The sequence below is a fragment of the Petromyzon marinus genome, chromosome 48 (genome assembly GCF_048934315.1).
Source record: "Petromyzon marinus isolate PM22_M1 ecotype Great Lakes invasive population chromosome 48, UKy_Petmar_22M1.pri1.0, whole genome shotgun sequence".
Classification (NCBI taxonomy): Eukaryota; Metazoa; Chordata; class Hyperoartia; order Petromyzontiformes; family Petromyzontidae; genus Petromyzon; species Petromyzon marinus.
This window is the reverse complement of record NC_133714.1, coordinates 1,733,959-1,755,188: the sequence shown is the minus strand read 5'-3', so window position 1 is coordinate 1,755,188 and position 21,230 is coordinate 1,733,959. Positions and strand designations below refer to the sequence as shown.

Sequence of the window (21,230 nt, the reverse complement as noted above, 5' to 3'; positions counted from 1 at the left end):
CACCGCCTCGCGTGGGCAAGAGGCAATCGAAGGGACCTCGGAAGTAGTCCCGTGACGTTCCTTTCCCCCGTGGACATCCTTCGATTTTGTGACATCAACGCCCGACAGCAACGTTTGCATTCTTCGGCCCTGGGCCAGTGTCAAGAGCTTCGTTTCACGAACGAGGACTTTATTTAGAAGCAGCCATGACGTCAGTCTGGGAGGAGGGCTCGTATCTCACAGCTAGGGTCGCTGCGATAGAATGTTTCCTCTTTGCGATATCGAATTTCACGATACGACAATTAGCACAAAGTCATTTTCCCACAACTTTGTCATTGTATTTGGCATTTTTGTTTGTATTGTTTTAGTGCTTTGCTGTACCTGAAGTTGAAATGAATGTTACTTGAATGTTATTCAACAGCACTTTACTCAGCATTTTAATGCCGTAAGTTTTCCCACTCATTGCGATAATAGAGTTCGTAACAACGCTTTCATCACAAATGCTGTCAGAAAAAAGTCACATCATAACTACACTGCCGGTTTATGCGGATAACTATTTATAATTATACCAATGTAATGCATAGCAACTATTTAAAGAGCTTTAATTATTTTTGTTAACTTTAATTATTGCTATTTCATAACTGTGTTGCCATAAAATAAAGTATTTAAAACAATTAAATGAGCAACGGTCATCACGATCAGCTGGCTCTCCAGGTAATACAAACTCTCATTTCCCCCCGTAATTTAAAAACATAGTAGTTGGGGTTGTGTTGTAAAATCCAGAGGTGTACGTGTGTATGATGAACTTCTTTCACACCGTATGAAGCCTACCGCTTCAATCGGAGGTGTGGGGGAAGGACAACAAACTAAACACAAAAAGCAGTTCCAAAGAAATGAGTTGTCAATCGAGATGACTTAAACGTGCACCAAGCGCAATCTACATTTAAAAGTGTGTGGCGTGAAACGAGATTTGGATCACTTCAGCGACACCAAGCACAACTTTCTGCGGCGCGTGCCTTACTTTCCGGGGTGTCTTCTAATCTGGAGCATACGGTAGCGATGATCGTGGCTCCTACACCCGCGGGAGTTACCGCACCGCGCGCAGGCGGTACCACCCGTAACCATCCAATCTGAGCGTCGGCCATTCACCGATTAAGAGTTTTTATTTTATTTTACCAGGTAAGGCCCACGGAGCTATACAGCTGTTTTCAGAAGCGACCTGGCTATCACAAATGAAAGCTCAACAAAGTGGATTATTACGTGGACATTTATAGCAGTCAAATAATCTAAACGCGGGGTTCTAAAACTCCCAATATACAGCAGCAGGCATCAGGGTCGGGATCGAACCCACGACCTCCTGTATACCAGGCGAGGTAGTTAACATCTCCTAGCCACGTTGATGATGATGAGAGAGAGAGAGACACGCACATTCCAAATATACAGCAGGCGTCACGGTCGGGATCGAACCCACGACCTCCTGTATACCAGGCGAGGTAGTTAACATCTCCTAGCCACCTTGATGATGATGAGAGAGACACGCACATTCCAAATATACAGCAGGCGTCACGGTCGGGATCGAACCGACGACCTCCTGTATACCAGGCGAGGTAGTTAACATCTGCTAGACCGAGGGACAACCGTTGGCGCCGACTCTCCGTGACGTCAGCAGCGCCAGGCCTGGGTCGGCGCCCGAGCGACCGACGAGTCACCTGGCGCGCAGCTGTCGACGAGCGCCCCCAGGGCCCGGCCGTCCTGCCAGTCCCGGCTGAAGTTGGTGACGGGGACGTCGGGCAGCTTGTTCTGGATCCAGCCCAGCAGGCGCTGCTTGGGCGTCTGCTTCTTCATCTCCTCCTCGTCCTCGTCGTCCCACATGGGCATGGAGATGGAGTAGTGCAGGATGAGCGTCCACACCATGCCCAGGATCAGCTTCAGGTTCCCGTCCACGATGGCCTTGCTGTCTGTGGCGCCACGCAACACAAAAAGATCATCCCTCGGTTTAGCCCTGACAGGCCGTTGGGGCGAGTGTTGTTGGTGAGTAGCACCTCCAATGAGAACGGTTGGCTACGTACGGTGCGAAACAAGTTCAACATACATACGTGCATACATGAAGGCCGGTACGGCACACGAGGGGGTGGATGGCCCCAGTGACGATGTTTACTACACACCGCATCAGGTACTCATTTGAAGCTGAGTCGACCTAGGGTAGGCCCAGGACTGGTTCAGATAATCGTCAATGGCATTGGCCATGAGCGGGAATCGAACTCGTGTCGCCGAATTCGTAGCGCAGCACCATAACCGCTGCTGCACGCACGAAACCCACACACACACAGAGAGGCACACACACGCACGTACATGCACACACACGCACGTACATGCACACACACAGACACAATGTATCCAGGGACGAACAGAGCAGTGGTTCTGAATCGTTTAGTTACACGCAGCAATATCACAAGACGTCACGTGTCCTGTGACGTCCAATCGCTAGCCAAATGCCACGATCAAGCCGTTGCTGCCTAAAACTGTGCCCATAATCTAGCGATCCACCCGATGCACACGATCTGATTTCATCACTCCATTTCCGCGGTGGACGTCCTCTGGGGCGCGTTCCCACTCTTGGCCGCCACTCCCATTATGAGTCTCAATTGCCAGCCATGGTCCCTTCCGGTGACGCATCCTGCCCAAGCGCCCTGAAGTGTTTCAAGTCAGGGAGGAGGTGTCTTTGACCTGCCTATGTTCTCTCTAACACGTGCTACTCTTTACATCTCTCAATCTGATTCCCAGCATGCACCGTGCTTTCTTCTGCTATCCATCTTTCTTTGTGCGCGTTTCCAAGTTTTGTTCCAATTTCTGTTCCATTTTCTTCGTTAATGTCCACGATTCTGATCCATATTTTCATAACAGGTAGCACGCATTGATTACAATCTTTCTCCTTTGGGCACAATGGTATGTTACGTTTTCACGATCAAGATTCAGTTTTCGCGACCAAGTTCAAACAACGCACAGGCACGAGTACACAAAGCACACAGCCTCTATGTAAATGCTGATAGTTTTTGCACACGTTTAGAGGCTGGATACTATTCTTTGGGTCTTTCGGTAAAGTCACGTAGATCAGTTCAAAGAAAATAACAAAAATAACAAAAAACTACGACGTTTCGATCGCTACACAAGCGATCGAAGCGTCGTAGTTTTTGTTATTTTTGTTATTTTCTTGGAACCTATCTACGTGACTTTACCGAAAGTCCCAAAGAATATGAATTCCTGCAGTCACGAAAGCTTTAAGTCAAGGCTGTATACTGTATGTACGCCCGTATGTTGAAGTTCTTTTTTGCATCGTACGTAGCCAACCGCGCTAATCGGAGGTACGGGGTAAGGACAACAAACTGAGCACACTTGTGCGCACGTGTCGTTTAAAACCTACGGTGAAATTGCGGAAAACTAAACTTGAAAAGCGGTCAAACTCCGAAGCGGTTTCCACATCTCTGAGTCTCATCGGCAAAGTTTCGGTCTGATGCTCTCGGCAAGGGCCACTCCTCGAACACGGCACCGCGGCGCGTGATGGATCGCAGCCGGGTGGGCCGGCATCAACGGCATGTGCTACGTTTGTCCGGCAGGAATGTGCGGGATAACATTTAGCGAGGAGAATGGGGTAGAGGCTGCACAGGAAGCGCGGCTGTGCGTGTAGGTGACACGTGCTGATCCCGTCAAGGCGCATAAGCCATCATCACATGAACTCCGGTGGTCATCCTCGCAGCAGCACGGCTTTTCGCTGGCCATCGAACAAATACAGTCACCGCATTGCACGCTTTCAGATGTGCTTCTGCGACCGTCTGGAACGCTCTTCCTTCTGATATTCAGAAGCCACTGGAGCTATTTTCTTTTAAATCTATATTGAAAGCTCATTGGTTTAGAACTGCTTTTTATGTTTGGTTTGTTGTCCTTCCCCGCACCTCTAATTAGCACGGTTGGCTATGTACAGTGCGAAATAATTTCAACATACGTACGTACGTACATGCACATGTACGGTCCCTTCTCGCAATCCCACGGCTGAATGTGTTCCTCCTCACACTGTGCAAGGTCAAGAAGGCTATCTGACTACACTTCACCATGCTTGTATGTGCCGGTTGGTGAAGGTGGGGAGCACAGATTCGGTAGCGTAGGAGTACGGCACAACGATGGGTTATGCCGCACTGCCCTCCGGTGCCCCACAAACGTAGTCACGGTGGTCACCCAACCGAGTGCTGTGCAGGCACAAACCTGCTGAGCTTCTGAGATCTGACGCAGACGGGTGCATTGCAGGTGATTTGGTCAAAGCGCAGAAGAGACAGCCCACGCTAAAAAAGTAAAGGTTAATTAGAAATTACACCGTGTGTACTTACACGGGTACAATGATGGTCCCAGCCGAGCCAATATTTGCGTGCCAGACAGTCGAATAAATGGTGTCAAACAGGACGGGTAACATGGTCGTATAACGTCATCGTATACCTGGCGATGTGACCCAGAAAGCACCATTCCACGTTTCATTGAACAGGAAAAGTCAATAGTGCCTGGCTCCGCCAAGCCACGAAAGTCGCAGCCGCACAGCGGCCATATAAGAGACGCAAACATCGCCGTTGTTGACACACCCCGCACCAGGCACACGTGAGAGTAAAAACCTCCCATTTCAAATGGCTCTCGAGGCACGTACTGCGAGCTTAGGGCCCCTTCTAGCTTCCAGCAATGGCCCCACATTGAACCGCGTCAGAACATCGCACGGCAGACGCTGCCGTTTCGAACATCCCGCTCGCAGTGTTGTCCGCGGTCGCCAATCTCAAACCTCCGTGGGCCGCGGGAGCAACGCCGGCGAGGCCCTCTGCAATCGTTCGCCGGCAGCATTTTTAGAAATCCTTCGGGGACGTCCACCGACTCACACGGTCAACCCCCGATGCGGGCACTGAAACGTGACTCAAGTACTCGGGTAGCCATCGCACTCATGATTATCATTATTATAATTATTTACCAAGTGAAGGATAACTCAGCTATATACATAGCCCCGTTTTCAGAGGGGACCTGGCGACAAATGACAGCTCAACCAAGTGGCTTTTCATCATGTTGAAATGTATAGCAGCCAAAAACTCTAAAACGCATGATTTTGTTGATTCTAAATGTGGAGGGCAAAAGCCGAAGGACCCTGAGAAAAATCTATGTGACCACGGGGAGAACACGGAAACTCCAAATATACAGGCATCAGGGTTGGGATCGAACCCACGGACTCCTGTATACCAGTCGAGGTAGATAACATCTCACACTCCACGACTCCCCACCAAACATTTGAACCACCAGCCACCAATGCTTGTTTGCTTTGTTTACTTAAATTTGGCTTCACATTCGGGAGGGGCCTCAACTGGGAGGGCCCCCCCCCGGGCCCCCCCCCCCACCACATTCCTCCAGCCACAGCATGGTATGGCACTGGATCGACCTTTCCCGCGACAGAAAACTCTCACGTAAGTGGTGGTGGTAGGGGGGGGGGGTGTAAGAAAGAGTTGACGGAGCAGCAGCCTGGCTTTGGCGGGTGCAGTATCCGCAACGCCCCATTTAGTGTGGAATACTGATCGATTATAATATTGAAGAACATTGATTGAAATGAATTTATCCAGGAAACCCTTACGGAGTCTCATACTATTTTCAGGAGGGGACTGCATTGGGATTGGGATATTTGGCCAATTGTATGCCCAATACTATAAACAATACTGTGTATATATACACACGCACACACAAGTATACACCTTGTGTATATATGTATGCTGCAGCCTAGAGATCGCCGGTACACCACACTTAGCCCATTGACAGGTCGCGTGCGGTGTGGCGAAGTGTTGGTACTCTCACCTCTTCCAAGACATCTGGTCAGCGTGGAAGAGTAGGCCAAATAGCCTCTATAGAGGGGCTTCTATAGAACTCTCTTTGGAGTGGAGGCCCCTTTTGCCAGCAGTGGCATGAGCAAATCATTGCAAGGCTGCGCCTTTACCATGTGTCTATATATAGTAGAACCCCTCTTAACGACCACCCCTGTTAACGACTAATCGCTTAACGACGGCCTCCATAGAGCCCAGTGTGTAGTGTATAGTGTAGTGTATAGTAGTGTAGTGTATGGTAGTGTATATTGTAGTGTATAGTAGTGTAGTGTATAGTGGTGTAGTGTATGGTAGTGTAGTGTATACTAGTGTAGTGTATAGTAGTGTAGTGTATAGTGTAGTGTATAGTGTAGTGTATAGTAGTGTAGTGTATAGTGGTGTAGTGTATGGTAGTGTATAGTAGTGTAGTGTATAGTAGTGTATAGTGTAGTGTATAGTAGTGTAGTGTATAGTAGTGTAGTGTATGGTAGTGTATAGTGTAGTGTATAGTAGTGTAGTGTATGGTCGTGTATATTGTAGTGTATAGTAGTGTAGTGTATAGTGGTGTAGTGTATGGTAGTGTAGTGTATACTAGTGTAGTGTATAGTAGTGTAGTGTATAGTGTAGTGTATAGTGTAGTGTATAGTAGTGTAGTGTATAGTGGTGTAGTGTATGGTAGTGTATAGTAGTGTAGTGTATAGTAGTGTATAGTGTAGTGTATAGTAGTGTAGTGTATAGTAGTGTAGTGTATAGTTTAGTGTATAGTATAGTAGTGTAGTGTATAGTGTAGTAGTGTATAGTGTAGTAGTGTATAGTGCAGTAGTGTAGTGTATGGTGTAGTGTATAATAGTGTATGGTGTAGCAGTGTATAGTGTAATAGTGTATAGTGTAGTAGTGTATAGTGTAGTGTATACTGGAGTATGGTATAGTAGTGTATAGTGTTGTAGTGTATAGTGTAGTAGTGTATAGTGTAGTAGTGTATAGTGTAGTAGTGTATAATAGTGTATAGTGTAGTGTATAATAGTGTATGGTGTAGTAGTGTATAGTGTAGTGTATAATAGTGTATGGTGTAGCAGTGTATAGTGCAGTAGTGTATAGTGTAGTAGTGTATAGTGTAGTGCAGTAGTGTATAGTGTAGTATATAGTGTAGTGTGTAGTGTATAGTGCAGTAGTGTATAGTGTAGTGTATAGTGTAGTGTATAATAGTGTATAGTGAAGTAGTGCTTGTCCGTTGCCAGGCAAAGGGAGGTGTGGACCGCCACTAATCAACACGCTGCCGCTGCGACCCTCACCAGGACGAGCGGACCGAGAGACGAACGAACGAATAAATGTATCCTACATGGTGACGATGATGGTGATGATGATGATGGGGATAATGATGATGGGGACTATTTCATCCCATGATAAAATGCGGCATCAGCGAGCGTGGGAGAGGCGGGCACACTCAGCGTCTGGAGGCGCTAGCGGGGGCACCACCGCCACCACCACCACCACCGACTGCCCGACAGCTCCTCATTTGGTCACCGAGCATTTTCTTCAAACGTGCGATGACCTCACGCGGCATAGTTTCTCCATTGCCTCATGGCGCATCGACCGGGCCTCCCCCCCCCCAATATGAGCACTCCGCGTGAACGCGCAGGACAGAAGAAGGGTTACAGGCGCCAACGCCCTTGCCTCCGTTACTCAGACTCGACAGTTACAAGCTGACTCCACAGCTACACTCTGACTCCACAGCTACAAGCTGACTCCGCAGCTACAAGCTCAGCCTACAGCTACAAGCTCAGCCTACAGCTACAAGCTGACCCTACAGCTACAAGCTGACCCTACAGCTACAAGCTGACCCTACAGCTACAAGCTCAGCCTACAGCTACACTCTGACTCCACAGCTACACTCTGACACCGCAGCTACAAGCCGAGCCTACAGGTACAAGCTGACCCTACAGCTACAAGCTGACCCTACAGCTACAAGCACAGCCTACAGCTACAAGCTGACCCTACAGCTACAAGCTGACCCTACAGCTACAAGCTCAGCCTACAGCTACAAGCTGACCCTACAGCTACAAGCTGACCCTACAGCTACAAGCACAGCCTACAGCTACAAGCTGACCCTACAGCTACAAGCTGACCCTACAGCTACAAGCTCAGCCTACAGCTACAAGCTGACCCTACAGCTACAAGCACAGCCTACAGCTACAAGCTGACCCTACAGCTACAAGCTGACCCTACAGCTACAAGCTGACCCTACAGCTACAAGCTGACCCTACAGCTACAAGCTCAGCCTACAGCTACAAGCTGACTCCGCAGCTACAAGCTCAGCCTACAGCTACAAGCTGACCCTATAGCTACAAGCACAGCCTACAGCTACAAGCTCAGCCTACAGCTACACTCTGACTCCACAGCTACACTCTGACACCACAGCTACACTCTGACACCGCAGCTACAAGCTGAGCCTACAGTTACACTCTGACACCGCAGCTACACTGACTCGACAGCTACACTGATACCGCAGCTACACTCTGACTCCACAACTACACTCTGACACTGCAGCTACAAGCTGAACCTACAGCTACACTCTGACTCCACAGCTACACTGACTCGACAGCTACACTCTGACACCGCAGCTACAAGCTGAACCTACAGCTACACTCTGACACCGCAGCTACACTCTGACTCCACAACTACACTCTGACACCGCAGCTACACTCTGACTCCACAACACTGCTAGTGTGTGTCGTCAGTGTCTGGAGAGCCGCAATATATTTTAGACGCGGCCGAGAGACACCCAACTAACTACCACCACCACTCAGTTTTGGAAAGATTGAACGGTGGCTTAGATGTAAATGTCAATAACGTTATGACGGACGGAGCCTTTAATTGGACGGCCCGGATCAGCGCTGGGCTCGTTAGCTTGGTTTGTTAGGGAGCTTTAATACGTGTCGTAGAACTTCTCTTATCCGCGACTAAGTGAGGGGGGGGGGGGAATGCATGGATCTTTCCAATGTTGTTTTCGGGTTGTTTCCGCTCGCTGTTGGAATTGTTGTCCGACGTTTTGCCCCTGCACCGACCCACCGTTCCGGTGGGCCTTCATCAGCAATTGAATGTGGCACGGCCGGATCTCTGGCGTGCGAGTCACGCCATCGCCCCACACTCCCAGGTGCTCTCTCTTCTTAGAGCCATCCCGCATCGCGATTATTGGGGTTCCGGGGAAGCGAGCGTGTACTTGGGAGTATATACACACGCACATGTGTATAACGACTTCCTCAAGGGGCACTTTCCGTCCCTACCTCCCCTCCCTCCGCCCACAATTCCCCGGCAGCACATCTGGGCCAGACTCCGAACGGGACCTCTGCAATGTAAATTCCTTAAGGATGTCTTAAGGATGCGGCAAAAATGTTTATTCAACTCGCGTTCTCTTTGCAACCCCCGTCCCAACGGTTGCGAGCTCTCCATGCCGCGATGTAATATTGTTATTGCATTCAGGCGCGCGCGTGTGTGTGTGCTATTCCCACACTAACAGGAAGAATGAAATCGGTAGCCTACGAGTTGTCTAACTGCAGTCAACTTAACAGCGTCTTGCCGTGCAGAGCTTCCAATCATTGCGACTTTGCGTTCAATAACGCTTATAGCGCACGTGCCTCTCTTGTCGAAGTGAAAATAATCACGTTCTGAGAGGGGGCCAGGACCGGTTTGGAAAATCGTCGCTGGTGTGGGTGGCCGTGAGCGAGAATCGAAGAACCCAGGTCGCCGGGTTCGTAGCGCAGCGCAGCGCTAACCTGCCACGCCACCGCTCCCCAAGCGTTCACACTCAACACGAGCGGCGTGCCCCGCGGCATTCGCAGAGCCGCCTCTGCGTCGCGGCTCTTCGAAGGCCACCGACTGAGCGGGCAGGCGGGCGAGGAGGGGGCCGTGCGGGAAATTGGGAATTGGAGACGCGTCGCGTCGTGCGTGCGAATTGTCGCGAGATTCCAATCGACAGCGCTCAGCGTCCGAGCACCGGGGTCCTACCGAGGTGGTAGTTTCGGTGCCAGCGAGTGGGCGTTGGTCAGGCGAGGCCCCCAATATTTTATTCGTTTCGCACGGTCGCAGCTGGCTCCCTCCAATGTGTCGCGGCTCCCCCTCTTGCCGAACCGCATGGTTGCGCTCACTGGCTACAACACTGAGACGCTGTAAGGGGGAGGGGGCTGGCTCCGACAACTACAACTCCGTAGCAGTGCCGGGTTATCCTAGTAGCAAAAGTAGCTACACATGTAGCTACGGGCCCCACACTTTCAAGGGCCCCGCGCTAAATGCTTTCAAGCTGTCAATTCCGGTTCAGTGATTCTGCACTTTCTCTATTACTATAGTACTGCACCGCCTTCAACTTTTATCTGGCTGCATAGAAAATGAAAAAAAATACAATTACTTTACTATGCAAGTAAAAATGTATGTGTTTTAATACGTTTTTTTTATTTTTAGGGCCCCTTTATAACATATGCTACATGCCCCGCACTAGCTTCATCCGGCACTGCAAAAGCAAAAACACAAAACCTGTATTACTTACAATACTAAACTGTTAAAAACCCATCCCATGGTGGTTGTCAAGGGGGCCCCAACTCGTAGCTTTGGCCACCAGAGGGGGCAAGGCACCCCCCCCCCCTTGCCTGCCCCCCCCCCCCACGCTTGCCACGCGACTGGTGGCGGCAGCGGCTTGCGCGCGTGTCTCGCCCACGTGCAGGATGGCGACGGCCTGACGTCAACACCTGAGGCCGGCGGGGAGGGGGGCAGCCACCCCCGCCACCCCCCCCCCCCCCCCCGAGGAATTGGGTTACTTGAGAAGCTCGTTATTGTACAAAATTTATTTAATCGTTTAGCTATGCGTGGCAAATAAGCAGGCCTTCGAGTAAACATTTTTTAATTAATTGATGGCGATTTCATATTTAGTTTTTTTACTGTTGTTGGGGGGGGGGGTTTGTGTTGTTCACCAGTTATAAGACACTCAAATTGTGCCTTCGGCGACAGGGTCGTGGAATAATGATGGCTACATCCCCGGCAGCCTTTGCAGCAGGCGGTGCATCACCCTGTGTCGGAGAAGGATGACACCGCAGAGCTGCCTCGGATGTAATTAAACAGGCTTCAATTATACACACCAGGGGGAAACACTGCAACAAGTGTTTCTTACGGAACAAGTATCAAGAGAGAGAATAAGCATTGCAAATGAGAACATGAATTTAACGTAAGAGTCTTTTTTGTGCGGTCGTTATTGACAGAGCTGGGGACCCGGATTAACCACGAGCGGCTGAACCTGGATTTAAATCCAGGATGGTGACAGCACTGGCTCGATGCACCGACTGATGGCCGTGTCACGCCGTTCATCACCGCTGTTCACCACTTGAAGAAAACTGAAGGTAAATCAAAGACGCAAGACATTTCGCTACGTCAAAAGTTCACGGGGGCTTTGCCAAAAGCGGCACAATGGACTGTAAACTTTGCAAACGCAATTTGTTACAATGTTGAGATTTCAAGCAAATAGTTCATCTTCTTCCAGCGAAACTCTCGATTTGTAAGGTTTGATTTTAAATCCAATTTGGGGATCGACTCGTGCCATCATCCCTCCGGGTTTTGAATCAAATGAGTGTGGGAAGTCAGCAGAGGTCAACTCATGGAGAGACTCGTCCCCAATAGAAGAATGAGGAATTTCCACCGCTGGCTCAAGACTGCGAACAGAGCCCAGCACCCGCCCCGTACAGTCTCGGACTCTCTGAACTCGTTGGCACCTCGAAACCTCAACACGGAGCTCTCTCTGTTTGATGTTTCGCTCATCACTCAGTGTTTGTGACATCGTCGAACGATGATCAGACGACTCCACTCTCCGGACCTGAAGACTATGAGTAACATTTGTACACAATCCTCCCAGTTAAATCTACAAAATTGCCTGTCCACCTTAGCCTCTGGTCTACGTCCGTTCTCTAGGTTTTCGCCATCACGCGCCCAGCTGTGACAAACGTGCTTTAGTTTCCACCTTTCTTTTACGCCGTACATCGTAATAGAAAGATGTTCACGAATCTCTCGTGGAGAAACACTTTCACGGTGGTTCTTCTCGCTGGGGTAAGTCTACTGCAGAACCACGGCTCAAAAGCTGAGATCTTTCCCCCTCTCTATCCACTGCATCTCCACAGAGCTCGCAGACATTCCATCAATACAATTTCCATGTCGGCGAAATATTTATTTTTACGCTCACATTCACAGCTTAACTCCTCTAAGTCTGCATTCCCTTACCGTACACGCTCTCAGCAAAATGCTTGGGATTCAAAACGAAACTCTCGCCCTGACTTTATAAGGCACAGGCCAGGCACAGAAGCTGGTGCCCAAATTTGGCATTGGAGCCACCAGGAATCTCTCTCCGATAAACGCTTACAAGCGCGCACACACACACAGAGGGGCTAATGTGTGCACGCCTTACCCTGTAAGGGCAAGATTGTTCATGGCATAAATACAAACTCGCTTAGAGAACCCATCATTTTATCGTCCCTGCTCAAATTGCCCAGCTGGCACTGTAAGCAGGGCAGAGACAGCTCGTGGTACAATCGTGACAGACGTGAATCCAAATCCCAGGCAAGGGGGATCGTGCCCCACCTTTTTTCCTTGCCGGCGTCAAGAAAATTACGCCTCTGAGCTACGCCGTTTATCTGTACGCGAACTGGGGGCCACGCCTTACACATGTTGTACAACGAGTGTTCATTGCGCGTCAATCAAACGGGGGGAGGGGGGGGGCTGGAATAACTCACGTGAATGAAAAACTCGAATTTATTAAGAATCATTCGTGCAGGCATCGGTGACTGGGCTGAGACCTTTAAACTCGCGACACTGCAAAGCGTGATTCCATAATAAGCGGCCGAAGCCCGGATTCGAACCCAGCATCTCCTGACACAGTATCATCAGGAGGCCCCTTAGGGCAGCCAGATAGCTCCAGCTTAGCTCCGTATCCCTTTGGCTTGACCGTGTGCTCGCATAAGCGACGCTAGGGTGACTGGCCGGACGTAAGGATTTGTACGAATGTGGAAAAAACACGTGTGTGCATTTGCTTTGAGTTAGTCAGCATGCTGCGGCTTCGACCAAATCGCCTGGAATGCGCATGTTTTTTATATTAGATCGATGAAGCTAAGCAAGTTTGAGCCTGAAAAGTGCATGGATTGAGCAGCCACGAGATTACTACCTCTTAGTAACAAAAAAAAAACCTGGACATACCGCGGGAATAATATCTCACAATGCCAGATGAAGGTAGAACTCCACGTGAATGCATTGTCATGAGAGGTGAATTATTATTGTGGTTGTCGTTGTTGTTGTGACGCAACTGAACAAACTGTTAATGTCTCGGACGAAGACTTACAGATTTCCCAGGACAGCCACCTGAACAAGAGGACGATCCTGGTGAAAACCAGGACAGGCAGCGTCCACGGGCAACAACCGTGCATAAGGCAGGAACGACTATATAGGTGTCTGCGATGCTGGGCGCCAGAGGGCAGTCCATCAATATCCATTGTTGTACTGCACGTGCATGCTCTCACGGTCATGCTCCCCAACCAGCACCGTGTGACGTGACCCGGCAAGGGCAAACAATCCCCGTGACCCGCACGGAGCGCGGAGGCCCTCATCCAGCACCGGATAGGCAGAAGGGCCGCGCGCGTGCGAACAGCGCGACGGGCGATCGGTGCAGTCGGCCGGCGCTACTTGCAGGAAACGCAAACTTCCTTCCCCCCGTCCATCACTGCGTGGCAGGACATGTGCGAACATGTCCATTCGCTGACCCCCCCCACCCCCATACAGTGGGGTCACGTGCAGTATAGGGGAGCTTCTGTTATCCGCGTTCCTATAACCCGCCGGTGCCGTCGAGTCCGGGAAAGCAATTATATCAGCCGGCACAATCATCTTATCATCCACAGTAATTCATGGTTGTACCGCACATTAAGTGGGGTAATTACCGGGCGACATCGTGATTAGCAGGAGAATGGAACCGGTGGCCTCTGGATTATAAGTCCAGTTTGCTAACCATTACACCCCAACGGCATCTGAGTCTTCTTATCCGCAAAAAAAATGGTTATTAAGAAAGATCCCCCATCCAGCGGAGGTGCCCCCACCCCCATCCAGCGGAGGCGCCCCCCCCCCCTCCAGCGGAGGCGCCCCCCCTCCAGCGGAGGTGCCCCCACCTCCGGTGGAGACGCGCCACTTCCGCCAGCGGTGGCAGCAGCCAAGCAATTGCAAGGGTTGCACCTGCGCCTTAGTCCATCTTTTGTAAATTCATTATCGATTCTGCTCATCGATGCTCTGACCGTGTGAAAGTCCCGCGCAAAAATCACTCGCCGAACACGTCTGTAAGATCCAGTCGGTGCGTTTAACAATTATTCATAGTAATCATATTTTAAAGAAACCCCCCCCCCCGCCCCCCGCCTCTCCCCACTGCAAAGAGTTAAACATCGAGGGAGCGAGTAATTAAAGCACTTGCACTATTCCCTTATACGGTGTACGCTGAAGCGATGAGGTCACGCTCGTCGTTTACCGGCATCCGCTGAAACCGCTGGAGGGTCCCCCGGGCAAGAGCCTCGGCGGCCGCTTCGTTGCAATTCGCCCGGCGGCAGCGTGGCAGGCACCGGGGCCTTCCCCACCCGCCCTGCCTCCCGGTGTCATGAATGAAATGCCCTTCTCCTGTCTCATTTCATCCACCCTCGTCGTCATCATCATCATAATAATAATGGTGATAATAAGTGACAATGATTAATTTTACCAAATAAATCCACACTGACTGTGTAAAGACTCTTTGTTTTATTCCGGGAAGGGTCCTACGTTGGGATGTTTGGCAAACACCAATTACTCTGTAATGTTTTTGTTTGCTATTGGGAGGAAACCGGAAAATCTGGAGGAAATGTATGCAGAGCAGTGGGGAAGGGGGGAGAACGTAGAAACTCCACGGAGAAGGCCTCCGAGATGGTAATTGAAAGCATGCCACTGTTCCAGGGTGGCACGTGTACCAGGGTGGCACGTGTACCAGGGTGGCACGAGTACCAGGGTGGCACGTGTACCAGGGTGGCACGTGTACCAGGGTGGCACGTGTACCAGGGTGGCACGAGAACCAGGGTGGCACGAGTACCAGGGTGGTACTAGTACCAGGGTGGCACGTGTACCAGGGTGGCACGTGTACCAGGGTGGCACGTGTACCAGGGTGGCACGTGTACCAGGGTGGCACATGTACCAGGGTGGCACGTGTACCAGGGTGGCACGTGTAGCAGGGTGGCACGTGTACCAGGGTGGTACTAGTACCAGGGTGGCACGTGTACCAGGGTGGCACGTGTAGCAGGGTGGCACGTGTACCAGGGTGGTACTAGTACCAGGGTGGCACGTGTACCAGGGTGGCACGAGTGTTACCGCTGCACCCACCGTTAGCGGCTCTAAGATGTCCGCTCCTGGGGGCCATTCTCTCACAAGAACGATTGCACTGCGAGAGATCCGAAAGGATGATGCTCTGCCTCATGGCAAAGCACCAACAGTACAACCAGGGTGAAAATGTAAAAAGAGCTAAAAATTATGAAAAATTTAGAAAAAAGACGAAACATTTTTGTATACTCTTTGGTTCTTTCGGTAAAGTCACGTAGAAAGAAAATAAAATAGGTAATAGAATTCCATTATTTATTTTATTTTCTACATAACTTTACCGAAATAACTAAAGAGTAATTCCTACCGCCACGAAAGCTTCAAGTAAAGTTTTTTTTGGATACAATCTTTTTGCCTTAATTTTTGCCATCTTGCTAGAAGTTATTCTTGCTCTGTTTTTGTTGCTCCTCCTCTGTTGAAGCTGCCAATGGCCGGAATGCAACACTGCCGTATCATTTGCATGCGATTTGCATCCATCGGGAAGCAATCGATTTTCACGGCCGGCACCGTTTGACGCACGTGCCGTGAGCACGCGAGATTCCATTTTTCTTTTTTAAATCGACGAACCGACGAGTCGCCGTCACGGGCGCGGTCGGCAGCTCTCCCGCGTGTGTCTGCTCACACAAGCACCCCCTCACAATGCCTCATTTCCTTTCCAGACAGCACAGAACCCACACGTGGGCGAGTAACAGCGCTACTACCAGTGGCGTAGCTGTCGAGTGAGTGTGCAGGCGGTGCAATTGCATGGGCCGGAGGTAGCCCAGGCACCAGACTAGGAGGGGGGGGGGCGGAAATGGACAGGAATGAGGGGGTCCAGTTCATCTCTTCTTTCACATGGGCCCCATCCCTATCGCTGTACGCGACTTTGCACCAGCAGCCAAATCTATTCAAGCACCACCAAGTCTGCCGTCTCAAAGCTTACTCCAGTGGCTCGCCGCGTATCTCACCGGTACATATCCACCCCGACCAATTGACCCCGGCCCACGCCCAGTTTGGTGAATGTGCACGGCCCACCTCTCATTTTGCGCATACACGGGAATGTATTCCCAATGTCGTCTACATTTCCGTACTTCTAAAGTACAGTCAAGCGTTTTTCCATGTTGAAAGCAGTTTGTTTTATTTCGTTCAGTAACCTATTTGTGCATTGCACTGTGTAACTGTAATTCTTATCTTTAGAAATGTTATCCTACCTTTCACACGGCCGTGGTGGCAAGATGGTAACTACCTCGCCTGGTATACAGGAGGTTGTGGGTTCGATCCCGATCCCGACCCTGACACATGTATATTTGGTTGCGTGGATTTTTCTCCGGGTCTCCCGGTTTTTCCCTCCACATTTAGACTCAACATCACGCGTTTAGAGTATTTGGCTGATGTAAATTTCAGTGAGCCTTACCTGGTAAAATATTTGTAAAAATAGTTTTTATAACTCAGTCTCCTGCTTATCACTCAGTCCCCAGCGACTCGGATATGTGACACCACTATTGGCATTCATTTTGAAGCCAAGTTGCCTCCATGTCCCAATGAGCGTTGCGCGAGTTGTTCATCTCCGTTGGTGGCGGCCCTTAGCCAGCCGTGAAAATTCGTCATTCATCGGACGAGTGTTATTCTCCGCACACAGAAAAACTGCGACTGATTTTCCATCAGGTAAAAGTGCTGCCCTGCAAATGCTCGCTCACGCCACCGTTGGCGGAAGGGACTCCACTCGAGTGAGCTCTAAATAGCCCCTCTGGAGGGTATTTGGTCTCCTCTTTTTCCACTCGGTCTTGGAAAAGGTGGGAGTACTCACACTGTACCCATTTATAACGCTCACAACAAAGAGGGGAGCGCCGGGTGGCTAAAATACAACAAATTGGCACAGTACGGGGTACAGCTGGTGCATCTACCGGTCATCTCAGTCAGCCAACCCATGGCACCTGGGTCTGTCCAGGAGACCTGTCAGCGAGCCATCGACACTTCACGTGGCCTCAAAGTGCACCTGCTCTGGCACAGGCGCCGTGGTGATGTTACCGTCACTTAGTGGCGAATGGCGAGTATTGGTATACTGCTGAGAAGACATGGATGGAGGAATTTGGGAAACTTCTGCGTTGTTTCAACCAGGGCCATCCATAGAGGTGTGGGGGGGGGTGCGAGGCGTGAGGCAAATCCCACAGTGCGCACCCCCCGCTGCTCCCGACACCGTGACGTCGGAGCGCTCGGGGGGGGGGGGGCTCCCCCAAAGCGCGGGGCCCGGGGCGGTCGCCCAGATACGCAGCGCACTCTCGGGACGCCTCTGCTTTTCAACCTTCGTGCTGGGAGAGCGGCGGCGCGTGCGAAGCTGCGGCACCGCGGGCAGCATCCCCTTCGTTTTCCATGAAGTTGCACTTATTTCATTGGCTCCGGACAAATGACTGACTGCGTCATGCCGCGGTCAGAATTTCAATCGTCGAGCCCGTGTCGCTGCGAGTCAAAGCGCTCTGCCCTCCGCTCCACTCATCCGGACACATTTTTGGTCGTAGTTGCGAGCCAAAGGGATGAAGAAAATGCAGTTTGACCAAAATCTTACGGACACTGTACAGTGCATTACGGTATTTCCACGATCAAAGATTGCCACAATTCTCACAAAACTGCACTGTAGAGTACACTTAAAAGCACTCCCCCATAGCTTAGCTCAGAAGAACATACCACTCAGTACGAACTATTGAGTTGCAAACCCATTGTACTAACTTTGTCGGGAGAGTTGTTTTTTATCTAGAAAGCACACACTGAGCTACAGACACATGCACAAAATCTCAACACTGTACAGCAGCAACGCTAGCTAAAAATATTTGCAGTGTTACCCACTAATAATGTACTGCAGTGTATTGACGTATTTTTTTTCATTACGTGCATTTTTGTTACATTACATAACTCTAGAAAAATTGCCGAAGATAACCCGACGATGACTACTATAAGTATTTGATTTCACCAGGTAAAAAGCCCACCGAGCTATCAGCTATTTCTCAGAGGCAACCTGGCCACACGTAATGACAGCTCAACAAAGTGGCTGCTATCATCGTCACACGTGGAAATGTATACGGTCAGTCACGGTCAGTCGCGGCCAAATAGTCTAAACACGTGCTTACGAAATGTGGAGGAGGGAAATTACAGGAGGGAACCCACAGAGAAATCCACTCGGGCAATGATGGGCATTTGCCCAGAGCAGCGAATGTTGTGAAGCCACACAGACGGTTAAACAAGACGCAGCAACATTTGTTTGTGCGGAATATAGAATGTCATCATGAAGCCATCGTCAGCGTTCAGGCACCACAAAATAAGGAGAGAGGGAAAAGAGAGACAGACAGACAGACGTGCACAACACAGACATTCCCTCGTACAGTCACTACAGTGGATATTCAGGCCAAGGGAAAGTTGCAGAAAAACATCTGCGCTTAACTGCGCAGTCCCCATGCCCCCTAACAACCCTGGGCTCAAGATTTCCGGCGTTCGAATGCTCGTTCCACACAAGAGCACATTCATTTTAAACGGCGCCTGCAGCCTTCCCAACCCCACCACCACTGTACAGGGGCCGCTGAAATCTCTGCGCACGTGTCCGTGCACTCTCCGTGCCATGTACGCGGCGATGTGGGGGATCCTCTTGTCCGCAGGGGGCTTTATATCCGTTATTTTACTCCACTTATCCACGAAATAAAGTTTGCGGAAAAACCCCCGCAGACAAATCGCACGGGTTTGCCCCGTGACTCCTGTGAATCCGCGGAACACCCGCGACTATTAAGAAGCCGCTTCGCTATGCATCACGGGTGAAATCGCGGATAAGAGGAAGAAATACGGCTGTGGGTGACGGGAGTCTTTACATGCTTGACCCATGCTGGTCAGGGCAGGTAGGTGAAGATGGGGCACAGATAACTGGGAGCATAAGTGTGGGATCATAGAATTACAGCACATCAATGGATTTTTTGATGCCCACAACGCAGGCCCTCAGCAGCCTCCACGATGACTTGTTGTGCGTCGTGGTCGCCCATCCAAGCCCTATGCAGACTCAACTCTGCATAGCTTCCTAGATCTGATGAAATTGGTCGCATTCCGTGTGATTTGGTCATAGGCGCCGGTACAGTACTGCATATTAATTACTGACGTGCCCTCATTAATACACTGCATGTGGAATTTTTACCTCGCAAGCGCCGACTGCCGCCTACGTTTTCGGCCGTCATACCAACAACCGATGCCACATTAAACAGGCGAGTAGGAGCAAATTTTAAGTTCAATCTTGATTTGAAGCTTTCGTGACTGTAGGAATCCATACTCCTTGGTTCTTTCGGTAAAGTCACATAGGTAGAAAATAAAATAAATAACGACGTTTCGGGCGCAACACAAGCGTCCATCATCAGGTGGGAAAGCATGGTCTGCTGCTGACGCAATTAGCCAAGGGGGCTTCTTGAAGAATATTCAAACTAAACAATTTTTTTTATTTTAGCAGGAAAGGCCCACATCTCTATAGCTATTTTCAGAAGCAACCTGGCTATCACAAATGATAGCTCAACAAAGTGGCTTATCGTGTGGAAATGTATAGTAGCCAACGACTCTAAATGCGTGATGCTGATTCAAAACGTGGAGAGAAAAACTTGAGGACACGGAGAAAAATCCACACGACCACGGGAAGAGAGACATGCAAACTCCAAATATACAACAGGTGTCAGGGTTGGGATCGAACCCACGACCTCCTGTATACCAGGAAAGGTAGTTAACATCTCACCACCTTGGGGAGCTATTACATTACTCATAATAAAGGTTTTTGGGTTAGATTGCGTTATTTATAAATGTGTCGCTACCCTCCACCACCCGACACGGCAAATCAGCAAAAAAAAGTGTCACGTTGACAAAAGACAAATATTTATCTTTTGTCAACGTGACACTTTTTTTTTTGCTGATTGGCCGTGTCGGGTGGTGGAGGGTTACGACACATTTATAAATAACGCGATCTAACCCAAAAACCTTTATTATGAATAATATTGGTCGCGAAAGCCTACGTGTTAAACTATTACATTACTATACTACAGTATAATTGGGGTCAAGACACGTCACTTGACCCCTGTGTTCTGTAGGGTGGGGTGGGTAGCTGCCCTCTTGCCCAACCAGTGTTGATCATCTGAACCGGTCCTGGGTCTCCCCGAGGTCGACTCAGATTTCAATGAGTACCTGGTGCAGTGTGCAAACATCGCGACCGGGGAGACAAAGGCGGCCGGGCGTGGTGCTGGCCACCCACCCCCTCCTGTGCCGTGCCGGCCTTCATTAGGTGCTTGCTAACAGCACTTTCCCCAACAGGTTCCCGGCTGAGCGATGTCTGAACCGGTTCTGTGCACCACCCCAGCCCACTTCACCAGTCCGCAGTGATCAGGAGTCTGGTCCAAGAACCACCCCCCCCCCCCCCCAACGGCGAGTCCAGAGGCCCTTCCTCAAGCAGTCGGGATCAACGACACAGTTGTGTCGTTGTTGAAACCGCCTCTCAGTTTCATCATACGCCGGCCACTCGGACCGAACGTCTTGACGTGCACGCCGAGCCGGCGGATTTGGTGTCATTCCGGATTAAAATGTCAAAGTCACGCACGGCGCTGTTGGTGACTCGCTCTCTCACACACACACAGACAAATATCCCCCTCCACCCCTGTATAGCCTGTAACAGACTGTTCGGGCAAGTGCTGTTAGTGAGCACCTATGAAGGTCGGATACAGCGCACCACGAGGGGGGTGGGTGGCAAGCACCACGCCCCGCCGCCTTTGTCTCCCCAGTGGCGGTGTTGACACACCGCACCAGGTACGCATTTGAGGCCGAGGTACCGGTTCATATAACCGTCACCGATGTTGGCCGCGAGCAGGAATCAAACTCGGATCGCCCGGGGTCCGTCGCGCTGCGCAGCGCTAACCGCTGCGCCACCGCTCTTTATACACGCCCCAGCCGCTGCAGCACACCAGGCATCGCCCAGAAACCAGCCTCGCACCACCACAA

The 21,230-nt window shown here is 50.4% G+C and overlaps 1 protein-coding gene and 1 long non-coding RNA gene across 5 annotated transcripts in view; one reads left to right on the top strand and one right to left on the bottom strand.

The window, feature by feature from the left end:
- LOC116952775 (filamin-C) overlaps window positions 1-21,230 on the bottom strand; it is a 90,820-nt gene that overhangs the window by 47,922 nt on the left and 21,668 nt on the right. For 2 of the 3 annotated variants that reach the window (XM_032972399.2, XM_032972400.2), the window contains exon 3: window positions 1,689-1,937. In XM_032972399.2, coding sequence (XP_032828290.1) covers window positions 1,689-1,937 — 249 coding nt within the window. Of the gene's footprint in view, window positions 1-1,688; window positions 1,938-2,075; window positions 2,397-21,230 lie in introns of those variants that run through there. The other variant, XM_032972401.2, reaches the window with a different exon arrangement.
- LOC142931067 (uncharacterized) lies at window positions 1,926-13,406 on the top strand. Of its 2 annotated transcripts, none has more exons than XR_012947076.1 (2): window positions 1,926-2,010; window positions 11,096-13,406. It is a non-coding gene; the product is annotated as an uncharacterized LOC142931067 (long non-coding RNA). The 2 variants fall into 2 exon arrangements; XR_012947075.1 differs by lacking the exon at window positions 1,926-2,010 and adding an exon at window positions 10,797-10,946.